The sequence below is a fragment of the Acanthopagrus latus genome, chromosome 18 (genome assembly GCF_904848185.1).
Source record: "Acanthopagrus latus isolate v.2019 chromosome 18, fAcaLat1.1, whole genome shotgun sequence".
NCBI classification, from domain to species: domain Eukaryota; kingdom Metazoa; phylum Chordata; class Actinopteri; order Spariformes; family Sparidae; genus Acanthopagrus; species Acanthopagrus latus.
Window position 1 is genome coordinate 931475 of NC_051056.1, and position 17544 is coordinate 949018.

Sequence of the window (17544 nt, forward strand, 5' to 3'; positions counted from 1 at the left end):
TTAAATCGGTCTAGGGCTCATAATTACTTTCTACTTTGTCCATGGCAACCCAGATGCGAGAGGATGCTGGCGTGAATATCGCCGCCTCTCGATCCATGACAAAACATCTTTCTTCTGTTAAAAAAAAAGAAAGCCAAGCTGTCTTCACAAGCTCTGAGGCTGTGCTACTACCTTTGAAGCCTGCACACCTGAAGAATTGGCTCCATGGACTCACCTTTCTCCACTGATCAGCTGTTAGCCTCACCGATCAGCTGTTAGCATAGCAACGGCAACTTATGCGCAGACATACTCGATGCTCTGTGGGCTGTCCATCGCTGGTCCTCCCTCCACACAACCTCTGGGTTGTTCACTGCCTGGTTCCACTGTCGCTCTCCTCTGCTGCTGTGGTCTCCATCGTCTCACAGTGATGTTTTATGGTCACTGCTCCGCTGTTGCTGTTGGGGTATTCGGGTGTTCAGCGCAGGAGCTCTTGTAATTCGGCTGTTGCTTCAACCCGGGCTCCGTTGCTGGGACTGGATCTCTGGGTCTCCTGCGTCGCCTCCGCTGTGTACACAGGGCCTCCAAACGCAAGTTCGCGTCTGGTCGGAGGGTGCTGTTCCCTGCGGTGTTGGCGATGGTGCAGCTGTTTACTCCATGCTGACAGACAGGCACTCCATTTATTCTCTGTTTTGTTTGTTTTCATATGTTTGTTCCTCATTGTTAAGTGTCCTTGGGTACCCTGAAAGGCGCTATACCTCACCTCCCAGAGCCTTGCGCTGAATCACTGGAGACTGATTTAGGGACCATCATTAAATTACTTAGCATAAATATGTTAATACAAAATAATTGCAGTTTTTTCAGTATCTTCCATGTCATGTGACCCAGTGACTCCAAACCGCCAGCAGATTTTATTAGTAAACTGGATGAATGAGACACAGGCAGCAATGTCAACTACTGCACTACTTTGTCTCATATCTTACATTCTGAAAATGTAATTGCACCATTTAAAGGGTTGCCCCTGGACCCCCCTAGTGTTGCTAGGTTACCAAAACAATCTAGGGGAAACACTACCTTCTAAGAATTTTGGATGTGTGAGGTGAACTATTTCTTTCTTAGCTGAAGCCAACAATGGAACAAAGTAAATATAAAGAGAGACCAAGTGAAGCTGTATATTTTCCTGCTTTTTTGTCCTTTGCCAATCACACCTATGACTAGCATGATAGCCATGTTTATCATAATGTGTTGGTTTCAGGTAGCTGGTAATATGATTAAAAGCATGTAGAAATGTATAAAATGGTATTCAAATCAGACCCCTATTTTTTTGTGTCCCCCCCACTTTTCAAACCGATGTCACGCCCTAGGTCTGTCCTGTCTGTCCTCCCGCCTGTCCTTCCAACTCCTCATCACATTTCTGCCCGTAAAACAGCGTCTGTCACTAACTAAGTAATTTAGAGCAAAAACATAACTTTGTCACTTTCCAGGATGTTAGGTGGATCAGGATCTCAGTCACTACACATTAAAACAGCTCCCATATGATTATAATTTATCAGCAGGTTTAGATTTACTGGGAGACACCAGGGAAACATTTTGAAACACATACGTCATCATCATGATGTGTACCGTCACGTCTCTTTAGGAGCCACAGTGCCAGCTTTCTGTGTAATTCATTACACAGTGGTCCGTCTTTACTCCAGCAGTGCTTCACTGTGTGAACGACCAATGGCGGAGAACTGGTGAACCACAGCTGTTACTGTATTAACACAATTGACATAAAATCTAAAAAAAAAAAAAAAAAAAACAAAAAACAAAAAACATAAAATCCGACGAGGAAAAAGTTTGTTTCTTTACTGTGAAAACCAAAAATATGTTTAAAGAACCATTTTCATTACTTATGATGCAAATACAAATTGTTGTTTGCTAAATTTGTGCATATGTTTTTGAAATTTACTAAGTTATGTGTAACTATTTACATTTAGATGCAGGCAATGCCTCAGGCTCAGGTCTCCCTCAGCTCCGTTCAGCTCAATGAAGAGCTGCACTGCCTGCTCCACATTTAGCCATCTACTCATTGTTTTGACTCACAAAACAAAAAATCGACTCCGCAACACACTAAACACACTACACCAAACACTACATAACACACTAACTACACACTCCAAATATGCTTAATGTCACAAATCTCTCAATTCTCAATCTCTATTGCTTTCTCTATTACCGTCAGTCACTCTTTCGCCGCCGTCCCTCCCACAACTTCACCATGTTCCTCAGCAACCAAATCATGTGGTTTGCTATATAATATTGTGGGTGGGGTGTCACCGTTTTTTTTGCTTGCAAACACTTCCTGCTTGCAGAGACTTTCGTGAGTGAAGGCCGTTTTTATCGTTTCTTCCTGCACCAAACACACAGCAAATGTGACAGCAATGTTAGCGAAAAAGCATGTTGTACATTATTTATCGTAACTCCGGTTTTACTTGGCCTATCAACACAATTTAAAAAAAAACTGGTATATAGTTTGAAGGCCGTTCCAACACATAAGTCAGAACCAAGACTCACTGAGACTCTGTCTCGCTGCTACGCTGTCGCGTGATTTTGACGCAATGGTACGTCAATCGACGTCGGAGGGTTGATAAATTAAATCATCATTTAAAAATTGCTTTTTGTATTTTTTCAGGTTATCTTTATCTGAACCATGTAAGTGTGACAAAAAAGCAAAAACCAAAGAAATCTGCAAGGGGCAAACACTTTTTCACAGCACTGTAGACATATGTCAGAATGTGCAGCTCTCCTGGGCTTTATTGAGCTTTACAGTGAGTTTCATATCTCTGTTTTTGTCCCAACACGGTCACCCTCAGCATTTCGATGGTTGATGAGGTAAAATTCTGAGGAGGTTTTGTTCTCACTTGACAAGTTTTATTTTTTGTCCCTATGGTGGCCACATCTCCCCTCGCTAAGTAAACTGAAGAGTTCCCCTAAGGTTCAATACTGGGACCAGTTTTATTGTCTCTGCTCCCACTGGGCCACAACATTCAGACACTTGACTGACACATGACCTCTAGTCTGATAACTGGTCTTGTAGAGATTTAAGATTGATGTTCCTCACTTCAGACAAACCAGAAATCCTCATCATTGGTCCTGACAGTCCTCAACCATCATTAGTTAACATCAAACCAATTGTAACACGAACTGGGTTCTTCAATCTGTTTCGAGGAATCCTGCCAGAATAAATCACTGCTGAGTTTTAACCACACTCAATCACTTGTGTATTTATTTGCTCACAGTTGGACTGTTGTATTGTAACTAAGGTGTGGTGTAATCTGTAGTCCTAAAACACAGAAATAAATTAGCATTTTGTCCCTGTTCACTCGTTTACCAACATGAAGCTCAGAAAGCTTTGTGGGACGGTGAAGCATGCAGACTCTGACCTTCGTGTCCCATCTTGACAGTCTGGTCAGTGGAGTTGTTGTAGATGAGGACGGCTGTGGCATTGTAGGCTGCTGCCTTCAGGATCTTCTCCTTAAAGGTGCAGTTTCCTCTCTGCAGCAGTGCAACCCAGTGGACACTCCGATGAGGAACCAGGAAACGAGTACCGGGGTCACAGCCCTGCCGGTCCACCACTGAAGAGACACATTACCATGGTTACTGTACATCAATGTTCACATAGTTTAAAACAGACATTTTCATTTTATGGCAGAACGACTTCATATGTGTCAACCAGCAGATAGCAGACAGAAACTGATCCAGGATATGATCCAGACCCCCCCCAACTCCTCCACTTACTCCTCTCCTCCTCTACTCTCTTCTCCGCCGTTAAAATCTGACTGCTTACGCTCACAGTGACAGTTAGAGTGGATCTGTAGCTCCTGCTGCTGCCGACAGTTGGAGCTCTGTCCAGCAGCTGCAGTGTCCTTGGACCGTCTGACTGTAATCTGACACCTCAGAGCACAGATGCTCCACCCACTGCATCACCCACTACATCACCTCAGAGCACTCTCCGACCTTCAGCACAGTTAGGAAACCTCTGCAAAGCCTCACAGCTACACCCACCGTATGCTACACCTGCTACACCCACTGTATGCTACACCTGCTATGCAAACTGTACACTACACCTGCTACACTTATTTCATACTACAACTGCTACATCTACTATATACTAAAACTGCTACACCGACTGTATACTATCATTCATTCATCACAGCTGTCTGAAGATATGTCAGAAACTGTGCATTCATGGTTATAACTTAAGTTTTCAGGTTTGTTGCTTACATGTGTCACAATATTTGCAGCAGTGACATTGCTGCACATATGGAAAGATTTAAAAAGACTACAATAGCAGCCTCTCTAACCTCATACTTCAGTACAACACACTGCTCACCATTATTCCAAAGGTAATACAGCCTCCAGGGACAACAGAGCTGCAGTGCTGTGTTTATTTGGGCATGGGATCTGTGAAAAGAATCTGTTTGGTTGGGTGACAGGTGAATTATTTATTTATGTCAGAGTTGATCTGCACATTGTTAGGTCATAATTAGAGACTAGAAACTAACTGAAAAGTGTTCCAATCGACTAGGGGGGAAATTAAAATATCTGTAGGCCAGTCACAGTAACTACTGTTAGACAATGTAATGTCCTAGAAATGATTTCCATAAATAAAATTATTTCTACTTTGAGACCATTTTGTGCTACTGATAAAAGTCCACCTTTTCAAAATGCAATTAACTATTAATCCTTAATATTTAGACAACAGTAAGTCAAATAAATATTAGAATACCTTAACCCTAAAGACCTCTTTAATCCAATCAAGTCTAATCAAATATTAAATAAAAACTTCTTAAAATCCACTCAATCAGGATTTTTATTCGGATCCACATAAAAATCTACTAATTCCAAGAAACCAACCACCTTCACATCCCTGATTTTTTCAAATCAAATTCAGTACATTATTCCCTGAGAAATTAATCAGAACATCTTACCTCACAATGTTAGAGAACAACCAACAAGCAAACTCACCTTATCAACCCGACAAAACCACCAACTAACCAACCAAACAAACCACCAACAGTCAACCCAACAAAGAAACATACCAACCAACCAACTGATTAACTAACCAACCCCCAACTAACTAACTAACTAACTAACTAACTAACCACACAATAAACAAACCAACAAACAAACCACCTAACCAAAGAACCAACCCACCAAAAAAACATCCAACCTAGAAACCTACCAACAAACTAACTAACCAACCGACCAACCAATCAACCAACAAACAATCCAACAAACCACCCAACCAGGTAACCAACTGAACAACAGTGGACGACTGATGTCACACGGATGAGTCACAGTCATTGGAGTGAGAAAGAGACTTCATGTTTTTTTATTATTCATCATTTCGTCTCAGTTCAGAGAATAAATACATTCACACAGTTACAGTAGGCAACGTTTCGTTTCGTGACTCATATTGTGACTTACTCTGTGATCTCCCAACTAATAAAAAAATGTCTGGTTCTTTAATAAAAAGTCAGAGCTATAAGACTGTGGACATAAAAACATCAGACAAAAAAAGAAGTTATTGACGACTTCCAGGGAGCACTCAGCAGAAACATATAATCACTGAGCTTTATTTCATGTCCCTTGCTCAGCTATAAGCAAGTGGAAGCTAAAATGAAATTAACCATGATGCTTGATTCCACAGAGCTAAATTGCTTGGCATCCAGCTGTGAGGCGACAGGTGGAGCTGATGGTGTTAGTTTTAGACACAGCGCAGTGACTCACAAAGGTCTCTCTCTCTCTCTCTCTCTCTCTCTCTCTCTCTCTCTCTCTCTCTCTCTCTCTCTCTATATATATATATATATATATATATATATATATATATATATATATATATATATATATATATATATATATATATATATATATATATATATATACACACACACACACACACACACACACACACACACATTCAGCAGGGATTAAGACTACATAGGGAACACACAGACATTTCTCTGTGTAGTGTTACACTTCGATTCAGTCTTGTGCCCCAGTTTAATGATCTGCTCATACTGGTTGTTTACCCTTTTTTTAATCCATCAATGAGGACAAATTATCACAAGTGGGACCAGCATGCTATTAGCAGTACAACATAGTAGCTTTGTCTTGTGGCAAACTGATCAGTGGGGGTTCCCAAAATGTCTCACACACAGACCATGGAGTGACACTAGCCCTTTTCACACAGAGACACTGCATTATTGCCACAGTGGCGGCTTGCCAATTCTCTGCCATTGCTTGTTCACACAGAGCCGAGCAGCTCCGGTGTAAAGACGAACCGCTGTGTAATTCAAACAGAAAGCCGGCACTGTGGCTCCTAAAGAGGTGTGACGGTATACATCATGATGATGACATCTAAACATGTACCCACTGATGGTTTATAATCACATGGATGCTGTTATGATGTGATGTGGTTGAAATATGATCCACCAAACATCCTGGAAAGTGATAAAGTTACCTTTTTCGCTCTAAATTACATAATCGCCATCAGTAAACTGGATGCTGTCTGACTCTCACTTGTGGGGAGGGAGGATGTTTTCTGAGGGAAAGTTCACCGAAGTTTTGGTCCAGAGGGCTGACTGTCACAGTGATTTTTTTCAACACAAACACTTCGTTAGTTAAAGTTTTTTTGCTGGTGACAGACACTATTTTTCAGGCAGAAATGTGATGAAGAGTCGGTAGGACAGGTGGGAGGACAGAAGCTTCTCCACTTACAACGTGGTATTGGTGCAGAATTGGAATTGGCAGTGAGGATAGGGCTACTCTCACCCCTGACGGTGCAATCTTGCTCCTGCTACTGTCTTAAGAAATCACACTACGATGCGCCTGCTTCAAGTGCTCAGACATGGTGGTAGTACTGCTTACATCCTACTACAAACAAATACATTGCACCAGCCCTAGTTGTGACCACAATTTTGTTGTTTGTTTTGTGACCTCAGGTGTGTATTGACCTCAGGTGTGTTGTGGTGTCAGTACCTCCGTGATGTGGTGCAGGAGCAATGACAACTCCCCGGGTGTCGACCTTTGGTGAGTTCTGTCCATATGTCCCGTCATCGCTGCTCATCACGTGGATGGTGTTTCCTCGCCCATCCAGCACTGTGGCGTTCACGGTAGCGCCCACATTCTCCTCCGACACCATATTCCTGTCAGAGCGAGCCGCTGACACTGAGCGTGCAAGGACCAGGACCTGGACCACAACCAGGATCAGGACTGATGGGACAGGGAGACAGCTCCACCTCACAGACATCATGTTGTCCTTTGACTCCTCGTTACATTCAAACTGTCAGGAGACAAACAGAAAGTCCTCCAGACTGAGTCCAACCTGGTGTAATCCTGAGGACAGCAACGTGATCTTGTCCCCTCTAACATCTTATAATAATGTCCTTAATGTACATTAGTTAACAGGTAACAATGTTCTAGGGGATGGTTATGAACATTATTCAGTGATAACGAGACTGAAGTGACTCGACTAACTTACCTTCCATAAATTAACACTTTAATGTTCTTTAATAATCAGTCCCTGTCCCCAATATCTTTCATATCTTTATATCCTCAAAGATGGAAGTCTTTCTGTCCCTTAGCCCTCACTGTTCAGTCTCTAAATGACTTCTTAATGTCTCTATATGTCCTCCAAAGATGTTCTTTGTGTCTCTATGTGTCCTCCACAAATGCTGTTTATGTCTCTATACGTTCTCCACTAACGTTCTTTACATCTCTATATGTCCTCCACTGATATTCGTTACATCTCTAAATGTCCTCCACTGATGTTCTTAATGTTTCGATTTGGCCTCCACTGATGTTCTTTATGTCTCTATCCTCCAATGATGTTCTTTATGTCTCTATAGGTCCTCCACTGATGTTCTTTATTTCTCGATATATCCTCCCCTGATGTTCTTTATGTGTCTAGTCCTCCACTGATATTCTTTGAGTCTCTTTATGCCCTCCACAGATTATCTTTATGTTTCTACATGTCCTCCCCAGATGTTCTTTATGTCTCTATATATCCTCCCCTAATGTTCTTTATGTGTCTATATGTCCTCCACCTATGTTCTTTATGTCTCTATATGTCCTCCACTTATGTACTTTATGTCTATGCTTTCCACATGTACTTTCTTTGTCCTCCACATATGTCCTCAACAGATGTTCTTTATGTCTCTGTATGTCTTAGAGGGATGTTCTTTATGTCTCTATGTATCCCCCACTGATGTTCTTTGTCTCTTTATGTCCTCAACAGATGTTACGTACAGAGGGATGGTTATTTGTGAAATGAGATGTATGTCTCTACGTGGTTGTTCTTCTTCTAGTTGTCATCATGAAATGAGTAAGGGTCACTGCAGCCTTTTTTGCCCAAGTAAATAAAAGTGAGAGACACATATCAAGGTATTTAAAGAGCTGAGGAGCAGGAAGAGGGAGAGCCGGAGTTGGTGGAGGTTGGAGAGAAGGCAGGTGATGAAAGTGAGGGCACTGACTCAGAGAGGGACACTCCAGAGAGTGAGGAGGAAGAAGAGGGTGAGGAGGAAGCAAACATACAGGGACAGAGAGAAGAATAGCAAGTTGATCCATGTGGATGAGGTACTGCACCATTAGGTTTGTGATGTAGAAAAGGTGTTCTCATTCATGCCATTTGCAAAGCAGTGTCATCACAATTCATAGTACAGTGTGTCCATAAAATGGTGCTTTCTGCCATAATTTATTCTTTGCGTCATTGATATGTGATTGTTATGATAAAAAAAATAATAAATACCGTACTTGGCCTATATTTTAAAATACATGCATACATGCGTAAACAAATGTTGTTTATAGTTGTGCCCTATGCCTACTGTGCATCTTTCCAGATATCATCAAGTCTAAGAATGATGTAGCAGTGCAGCCCAAGTTGAACATACTCCCAACCACTTGGGATGGGGGACAGGAGACGGAGCTTTAGGCCAGACTGGTATGAGTGGGTCAGGGGTCCACACCCACCTTTTGCAGCATTGTCCTACTGTATTTAATTTCTAATTTTTGATGGCCCTCCCTCATTATTTCAATTGATGAACTCTTTACAAAATTAACTTTTGTATGATTTTAATGTAAAGCAAAATTAAAGTATTTGATGTTTAAATATAATCTGTTTCCGTTTTTAATGTGCCCCTGGGATCAAACACCCCATTTAAATTTGTCTAGAACCGCCATTTCCCCACTTGATGGTCTCTACATGTCCTCCACAGATGTTCTTTATTTCTATGTCCTCCACTTATGTTTTTTATGTCTCTACATGTCCTTCACTGATGTTCTTTAAGTCTCAACATGTCCTCCACTGATGTTCTTCTTTATGTCCGAGCTTGTGTCTCCTGTCGCCCTCAAAGTAAATTAAGCCCTGGATTGAGACTGTCGGGGACAGTGTGAGGACATGAGGACAGTGTTGTCAGCGTGTCTGCTGCTGTCAGAACATGGAGCATCATCAGCAGGCCAACATCTGGACCTTACAGCACCGTATCGTCAAAGGTTAACTCACTTTACATTCTAGTGCCGTTTGATAAATGCCCATTTTAAGACACAGCAGTGAATCCAGCATCATGACTCAGTGGTAAAACGGCGTTTATAGTGCCGCTGGCCGCCGTTTCACTCCGTTTTGTCTTACCCGTCTGCAGGCGGACGGACAGGCAGGGCTGCTGGTCTACCGACACCCGCCTGCCTCCTACTCCTCCCAACTTCAGTCCCGCTATTTACCGGTGTATGTTCGGCGGGACTCGATGGGTTTACGGCCGGTGGACAGTGCTGTTGGTCGTTGTTTTAATCCGTTTTTGGCCCGGTCGTGGTTGTACGGTGCGGAGGCGCCAGCCCCGTCTCTCCGTCTATTCGTTTGGGGCGCACTGCGCAGGCGCCGAGCCTAGGCACGGTGGCGGTGTGTGTGTGTGTGTGTGTGTGTGTGTGTGAATACCTTCATGTTTGGGTACCTGAGACTTGGATCAGCTGTCGCGAGAGCTGCTGAGATACCGTCCGCCTGTCTGTCAACCTGTCTGTGTGGTAATGACTGTCGATAATCAAGATAGTATTATTAATTGTTTGATCATTAATCAATGCTTTATTTGGGATAATTGACCCCTTACTTAGGAAAGGCACTGGAAAGGTGATGAAGAGAGAGATGTTCTTTATTGATCCTTGCGAAAAATTCTCAAGTAACACAGCAGTACAGATATGTCTCACTAAATGGAGACAATAATAAAGAGAGATCTGAAGTAACCCCTAACCCTAACCCCCTTTTTTGCTTTATGTAACTGTTGGCATAATGTACACATAAGATAAAGTTGATGTCACTTCTGTTTTTTCTTATATACGCCAGTACATCATTACAGTTACCTACTAGCAATACAAGAGATATTAGCTGCCAGACTGAGCCACCTCAAAAACGCAGTGTTGGCACACAACTCTCTTCAAGGACTCTCCAATCACATTATATAAGTGAAGGGCTGTATTGCTCTAGATTGCAAATTGCTTTTGATCAAGTGTAACAATGAGCCGTTGCAGCCTTTAGTGCTTGAATTTATACTGTAACAGTGCTGCCATGTTTTACTCCTATCTATATCTGGGAATGCTGTGCAGGTAAATTAAACTCAGATTACTTGTTGAGAACATTTCGCAATTTTTTGCAATTGTTTTCATGTTTGATTGTCGTTTTACTGTTCAAGACTCTATCTGGCTGTACTGCATTACAATGACAATGCTGATAAGAGGACAAGCCACTACATCATCAGGAGATCCTCTTTTCAAACAGAGCTTTCCAAAGTCCAGGAAGAGAGAGTGCAGAGCCAAACCAGTGAGGACAGACGTGAGTTTTACAATCTTTTATTTAAACCCCACAAATTAAAATAAACACAGACATAACACAAAAGGATGACAATAAACACAAATAAATAAAATCTGAATTCTTTTAAGATGGTTTTCAAAATAAATAATACATAAGGACAATGAATACATAAAGTAATTAGGAGACATAAGAGAGACTTTACAACACTGCAGCACCTGGCTTTTGGGGTCTACTGCAGTTTTCCTGTACACATCAAATTTTGTTTATTGCATTGCAGACTGCATTGATGCACTGTTGGACCTGATCTTGGAGAAGGTTTTCCTGGACCCTCCCCACATGTGAACCAGGTGCTGAAATTGATAATCCCTGAAGACCTCTCGGCTCAGTGTGCTAGACCCGACGACATTGGACATTATAGCCAGATACGTGTCAAGGTTCAACCAAGGACAGGTCTGAACCCAACATACTGTCCTTTTTCAACAGGGAACTCTGCAGGAATCCTCAGCACCACACAGACAGGCAGTACAACTCTCACTCTCCGCCCCAGAAAGCCCCAGCACCAGCTTACAAAGCTTCTGTAGGCTTCATTGGTTGAACACTATCAGGGTTTGTTTTTAGCAACAGTTTTCCATGACTTTTCAATGACTTCTCCATAACCTTTCATTGAATTTCCAAGAGCGAAAATCGGCACCTCTAAATCAAACCACAGACACATCTTGATCCTAGTAGTGATTGGCAAAGGACAAAAAAGCAGGAAAATACATTTATTTTTTATTTATTTATTTATTTATTTATTTATTTATTTATTTAATACATTTATTTTGTCCCATTGTTGGCTTCAGCTAAAGGGGGGTACACACATAACAATAATCAGGCTGATTTTGCTCCGATTTTACCCCTTCCTGACCACGGAAGATTATCTTCTGTCTTATAAGATTATCCTATACAATTATCCTGTAGTCTGTGGTGTGTCAAGAGTCAATTTGTCCCGATAATTTGCTCGGAAAGGGGTCGCAATTGACAATCATAAATGTTAAACGTGTTCAATATTTATAACAAAATATCTTCGTGTGTGGGGAAAGTCGATGACTCCTGAGTCACTACTCCGTGAAATATGACGTGAAACACAAATTAGCCAACCAGCTGACTGAGGAACACGGAAGCGGACATAAATAAAAACAGAGGCAAGATCTAACTTTTCCTATGGGTTTGAATTAGCCATTTTAATATTCTTAATGGGTTTAGCATTGATGCTAACATTAACTGTTATGCGCTACCATTAACCGTCATAATGGTGGTTAATGCAAGTATTGTGTGTGGTCAGAAAAGCTCACATTCCCTCTTCTATGTTTTCCATGTGGTAAAATGTTTATTTACTCTCTTTTTTTTTTTTTTAACATACAGTCTATGCTCTTTTCTGTTTATGAAGAGCCTGGTGACGCTGGGTTGTTGCAATTGGTTACTGTAGATCACGTTTCACAACGCGATATTTCTGGCTCGGAGGACGAGATTCTAGATAGGCCATGAGACAGATCATCTTTGTGTGTGGTGTCCTGTGCTGAGAATATCGGAGCACAACACACAGAGTACAGTCAAAGCTGATTTTTTAATCTTCATGTGTGGGGGCTTTACAGATTAAAAAAATCTCTTAAGATTTATAAAATCCTTATGTGTGAACCCCCCTTAAGAAATAAGTAGTACACCCCACACGTCCAAAATTCTTAGAACTTAGTGTTTCCCCGAAATTTTTTGTAGCAGCGGTGCTCTGACTCTGTAACCTGGCAACACTACAGGGGTCCAGGGGCTACCGCCCTGGAAGAACATTTTGAAAAATAACCCTTTAAATGGTGACTACTGTTGAGATTTTTGAAAAAATAAATAAATAAATAAAATCATTTTCAGAGTTTCAGAAACAGAGTTTAAGACACGAGACAAAATAGTGTAGAAGCTGACATTGCTGCTTGAAAATATGCTGATCAGAAGTAGAGTTCTCAACGGGTCGGCCCGAAAGAATATGCAAATGAGCCGGGTCGGGTCGGGCCTCAGGCTTCCTTTTTTATAAAACACATTTCTTGCAGGTTGTAAATTATATATTGTTTGTGGTGAATCATCGCTGTTCACGCGTGGTGAAGACTATGTCTGGCTGCCTGCTTCATGGAGAGGGGCAGACGCAGACCTGACGCCGCTGCATATGATAACAGGTGTAAGAGGAAAACAATGCAGGCGTGCCGGGGGTCAGGTTCGGTCGGGTTCAGGCAGACAGTTCATGCTGGTGTGTAGGGCTGCGTCGGATTCGGGCTTAAAAACCTGCGGGCCGGGTCGGGTCGGATTGTAATTTTCAGGCCTGTTGAGAACTCTAATCAGAAGAGTCAGTGGGGCACATGACATGGAGGCTATTTAGGAAAAACAAAAAACAAAAAACAAAAAAACATAATTTCTGCATATTAATATTCATATAAAATAGAGGAAGTACTAAAATACAATAAAAAGAGCTGTGTCTCATTCGTCCAGTTTACTAATAAAATCTGCTATTGGAGACACTGGATCACATGCCATGGAAGATACTGGGAAAAAAAACAATTATTTTGTATTAATATATTTATGCTAAGTAACTTAATGACGGTCCCTAAATCAGTCTCCAATGATTCACCACGAGGCTCTGTGAACCGTCCTCCTGCTGCTAACTCTGGGAGAACCTCAGTGAAGTCGTGGCTGGACCCGAGTATCTGTCGAATATCCAACCTGAAATTAACTTCACTCCGGTTCGATAAGACGCCTATATCAGCCTCTGAACAGGATGACGGGGATCTCAGTCACTCAACTGAAACGGTAGCTTGTAAAAATTATACAAATAGCAGTGATGACAATAATAATCGATTTCAAGTCAACATAGCGTGTAGTGCTTTCACTGTGTGCAACTTAAATTCGCCATTCGCCCCTGATATTACACCTACAAAAATCATGCCGTGCCCGTTCTAATCGCACATTACATCATTTTATTTATGTTTTACACATCCTAAATATTATCCACGCAATATTTCCATGACTTCACAGGAAATGTTATTTTTCATTATCTTTTCAAGGACATAGAAAATGCTCCCCCCCCCTTAAATATGTTTATTGAGCCTTGTACATGTTAACATACAAAAACAACAACAAGGCTCAGTACAACATTGGTCTTGATAGTCTATACACATTTACATTTCACACGCACCCAACCAGTACAATGAATAGGAAATAGTCCATCTTACCACCCCTCCCTGTAAAAAAAAAAAAAGAAAAGAAAAAAGGACAGTAAGATACTCAAAGAGAGTAACACAAATAAACAAATAAAACAAATAAATACGTTAAAAAATCAAAGAAAAGAAGAAAAGAAATAATAATAATAATAATAATAATAATAATAATAATAATAATAAATATCTATACATACATATATACATACATACACCCCAGATTGTAGTTCTGACATTTTCAAGGGTTGCTCAGTTTTATAAGCAAAACATGGGAAAGAGCCAAAGGCTAGCCAAGGACAACACTCGAAAGCATCGAAGCCACTGTAGAGCCGGAGAATTTAAGATATGAAGTCCACATGTTCATAAATTGTACCACTGAAGAGTGAAGCAGACTCAGGCATGTCAGGGACTCAAGGGGAAACATTCCATAACTATCTTGTGCCAGTTTGATTTAGTGGGAGGTTTGTCACTTATCCAGGACAAAACGATGTTCTTCCTTGCCGCATATTGGAGGATGCTAAACAGTCGAGTTACAATCCACAATAGTATCTTGACTGGGGTAACCCAGGATTAAGGAAAGAGGGTCCATGTGTCACACAACACCAAATATATTTTCCAGATCTTGCAAAACATCCATCCAGTATGCTTGAATTTTAGGACAAGACAAAATACAATTAGTAGAGGTGGCCACTGAGATTTTACATTTTAAATGTGCAGGTGAGAGTTGAGAGTTCATTTTATGCCTTTTGTTAGGAGAGATTTGTAAACGGTGCACAATCTTAAATTGCAGCAATCTGGCATGGTTACACACTGATATTTTCTTTGTTTGAGCCCATATCTTAGTCCATTTATCCTCATCAATATCACATCAGTCTGGCTTAAGACATTGTAAAATCGAATAATGGAGATCTTAGCTTGACCAAGGAGGAGTAATTGCTCAACTGCCGATGTACTGCATCAGTATTAAGAGTAGTTCCCCTGTTTATGAAGCCCCGAATCTGCAGGTATTTGAAAAAGTGATACCTGGGGAGATTATACTTTTCTTGAAGTTGTGCAAATGATAGCGTGGATGCACCCTGAAATAAATCACACATCCTCTTTATCCCTCAAGATGTCCTAGTGTTATACCCACCATCCACCATGCCTGGTAGGAAGTTAGGATTGCCCTGAATTGGAACCAATGGAGATGTTAGTCCAGACCTCCCTTCAAGTTTTTGTGTAATAAACCATGCTTTTAATGTATTAGAGATTATGGGGTTGTTTTTACAGTGGCTCCTGGCTGACTATGTCCTTGAAGATCAAAAGGCCTGACAAGGACCCTGAGGTCTGTGACTTTTCTAGACTCAGCAAGTCAGAAGTAGGGTCCTCCTTGACCCATTCTGCTATAAATCTTAAATGGGATGCGAGCTGGTACCATCTGATGTTGGGAAGATCTAAGCTACCCTTTGAACTAGGAAGTTGTAATTTTGCTACTTTTAGCCTGGGCTTTCTCTTGCTCCAAATGAAGTAGAAAATGCATTTTAATTTAGAGATCTTTTCCAGGTTTTTCATGACCGTACAAACCCTACACAATTCAATATAAAGTCAACTCCATGGCAACTAGATACTTTCTTTGTTATTATTTTAATATTGAAGTTAATAAAGTTCAACTGTTCCACTTCAAATATTTATTTTCTTCTTATTAACATTATGTATATAAACACTCAAGACAGGAGAAGGGGGTTGTTATCTGTAACATCATGGGGCAGACGGCCAGTAAGCCTGTAAAACTTTTGTTAGTCTACGCAGTAACATATAAGTAAAGTCGAGGTAACAAACTTAACTACTAGCCTCTGAGAAACATCCATGTTCATTCTTGGCCGCTGACTTTCTTCTGGAGCATCTTGTAGTTCTGGATCGGACTCCGGCTCGAACGTGTACGGTTCCACCCATAGACATATATATACATAGACACCTCACTGAGCGGGTTAGCCCGCTTCTGCGATATGCCGACATCACCGCCATATTGGAGGAGGCAGCTCCGCCCCATGAATTAATACAAGTAAATGGAGGGAACTTTATAAAGCTGCTTCTACAAAGTGCTATAAGTTAATGCCTCTCATTTACACACTTACATATGTACGGATATATTCAGGAAACAGTGAGGAACCAAAAGCAATGTCTGTAATGTTCTCTGATGTTGATGGTGAAGAAATGTTGCCGATATCATGTTTCATTTTGACTAAATAGCAGTAGTTTGACTTCCTACATGTGAGGCTGAAACCACTCAGAAATCAGCTGTTTCAGTCACTGTTGCTAGGGGCGTTCGACAACCATCCCCATGGCAACCGAGATCAGCTGGGCCAACAGAGAGAGTGACAGACAGAGACACACACACACACACACACACACACACACACACACACACACACACACACACACAGACACATGCAGACAGACAGATAGACACAGACATACACATGCAGACAGACACACACGCACAGACAATTTGTGTTGAAAAGCACTATATATATATATATATACACATGTATATATATGTGTGTGTGTATATATATATATATATATATATATATATATATATATATATATATATATATATATATATGTATATATATATGTATATATACACACACACATATATATATATATTACACTCACCGGCCACTTTATTAGGCACACCTTGCTAGTACCGGGTTGGACCCCCTTTTGCCTTCAGAACTGCCTTAATCCTTCATGGCATAGATTCAACAAGGTACTGGAAACATTCCTCAGAGAGTTTGGTCCATATTGACATGATAGCATTACGCAATTGCTGCAGATTTGTCGGCTGCACATCCATGATGCGAATCTCCCGTTCCACCACATCCCAAAGGTGCTCTATTGGATTGAGATCTGGTGACTGTGGAGGCCATTTGAGTACAGTGAACTCATTGTCATGTTCAAGAAACCAGTCTGAGATGATTCGAGCTTTATGACATGGCGCATTATCCTGCTGGAAGTAGCCATCAGAAGATGGGTACACTGTGGTCATAAAGGGATGGACATGGTCAGCAACAATACTCAGGTAGGCTGTGGTGTTGCAGTGATGCTCAATTGGTACTAAGGGGCCCAAAGAGTGCCAAGAAAATATCCCCCACACCATTACACCACCACCACCAGCCTGATACAAGGCAGGATGGATCCATGCTTTCATGTTGTTGACGCCAAATTCTGGCCCTACCATCCGAATGTCGCAGCAGAAATCGAGACTCATCAGACCAGGCAACGTTTTTCCAATCTTCTATTGTCCAATTTTGGTGAGCCTGTGCGAATTGTAGCCTCAGTTTCCTGTTCTTAGCTGACAGGAGTGGCACCTGGTGTGGTCTTCTGCTGCTGTAGCCCATCTGCCTCAAGGTTCGACGTGTTGTGCGTTCAGAGATGCTCTTCTGCATACCTTGGTTGTAACGAGTGGTTATTTGAGTTACTGTTGCCTTTCTATCAGCTCGAACCAGT

At 41.3% G+C, this 17544-nt stretch overlaps 1 protein-coding gene across 1 annotated transcript in view; it reads right to left on the minus strand.

The window, feature by feature from the left end:
* The window catches only part of rnf130 (ring finger protein 130), a 72278-nt gene extending 62367 nt beyond the window's left edge, over positions 1 to 9911 (minus strand). The window contains exons 1-3 of the mRNA XM_037077409.1: positions 9650 to 9911; positions 7003 to 7306; positions 3402 to 3593 (exon numbers count right to left, since the gene is read on the minus strand). Of these exons, the coding sequence (XP_036933304.1) occupies positions 3402 to 3593; positions 7003 to 7276 (466 nt within the window). The 5' untranslated portion in view covers positions 7277 to 7306; positions 9650 to 9911. The remainder of the gene's footprint in view (positions 1 to 3401; positions 3594 to 7002; positions 7307 to 9649) is intronic.
* Positions 9912 to 17544: the final 7633 nt, after the last annotated feature.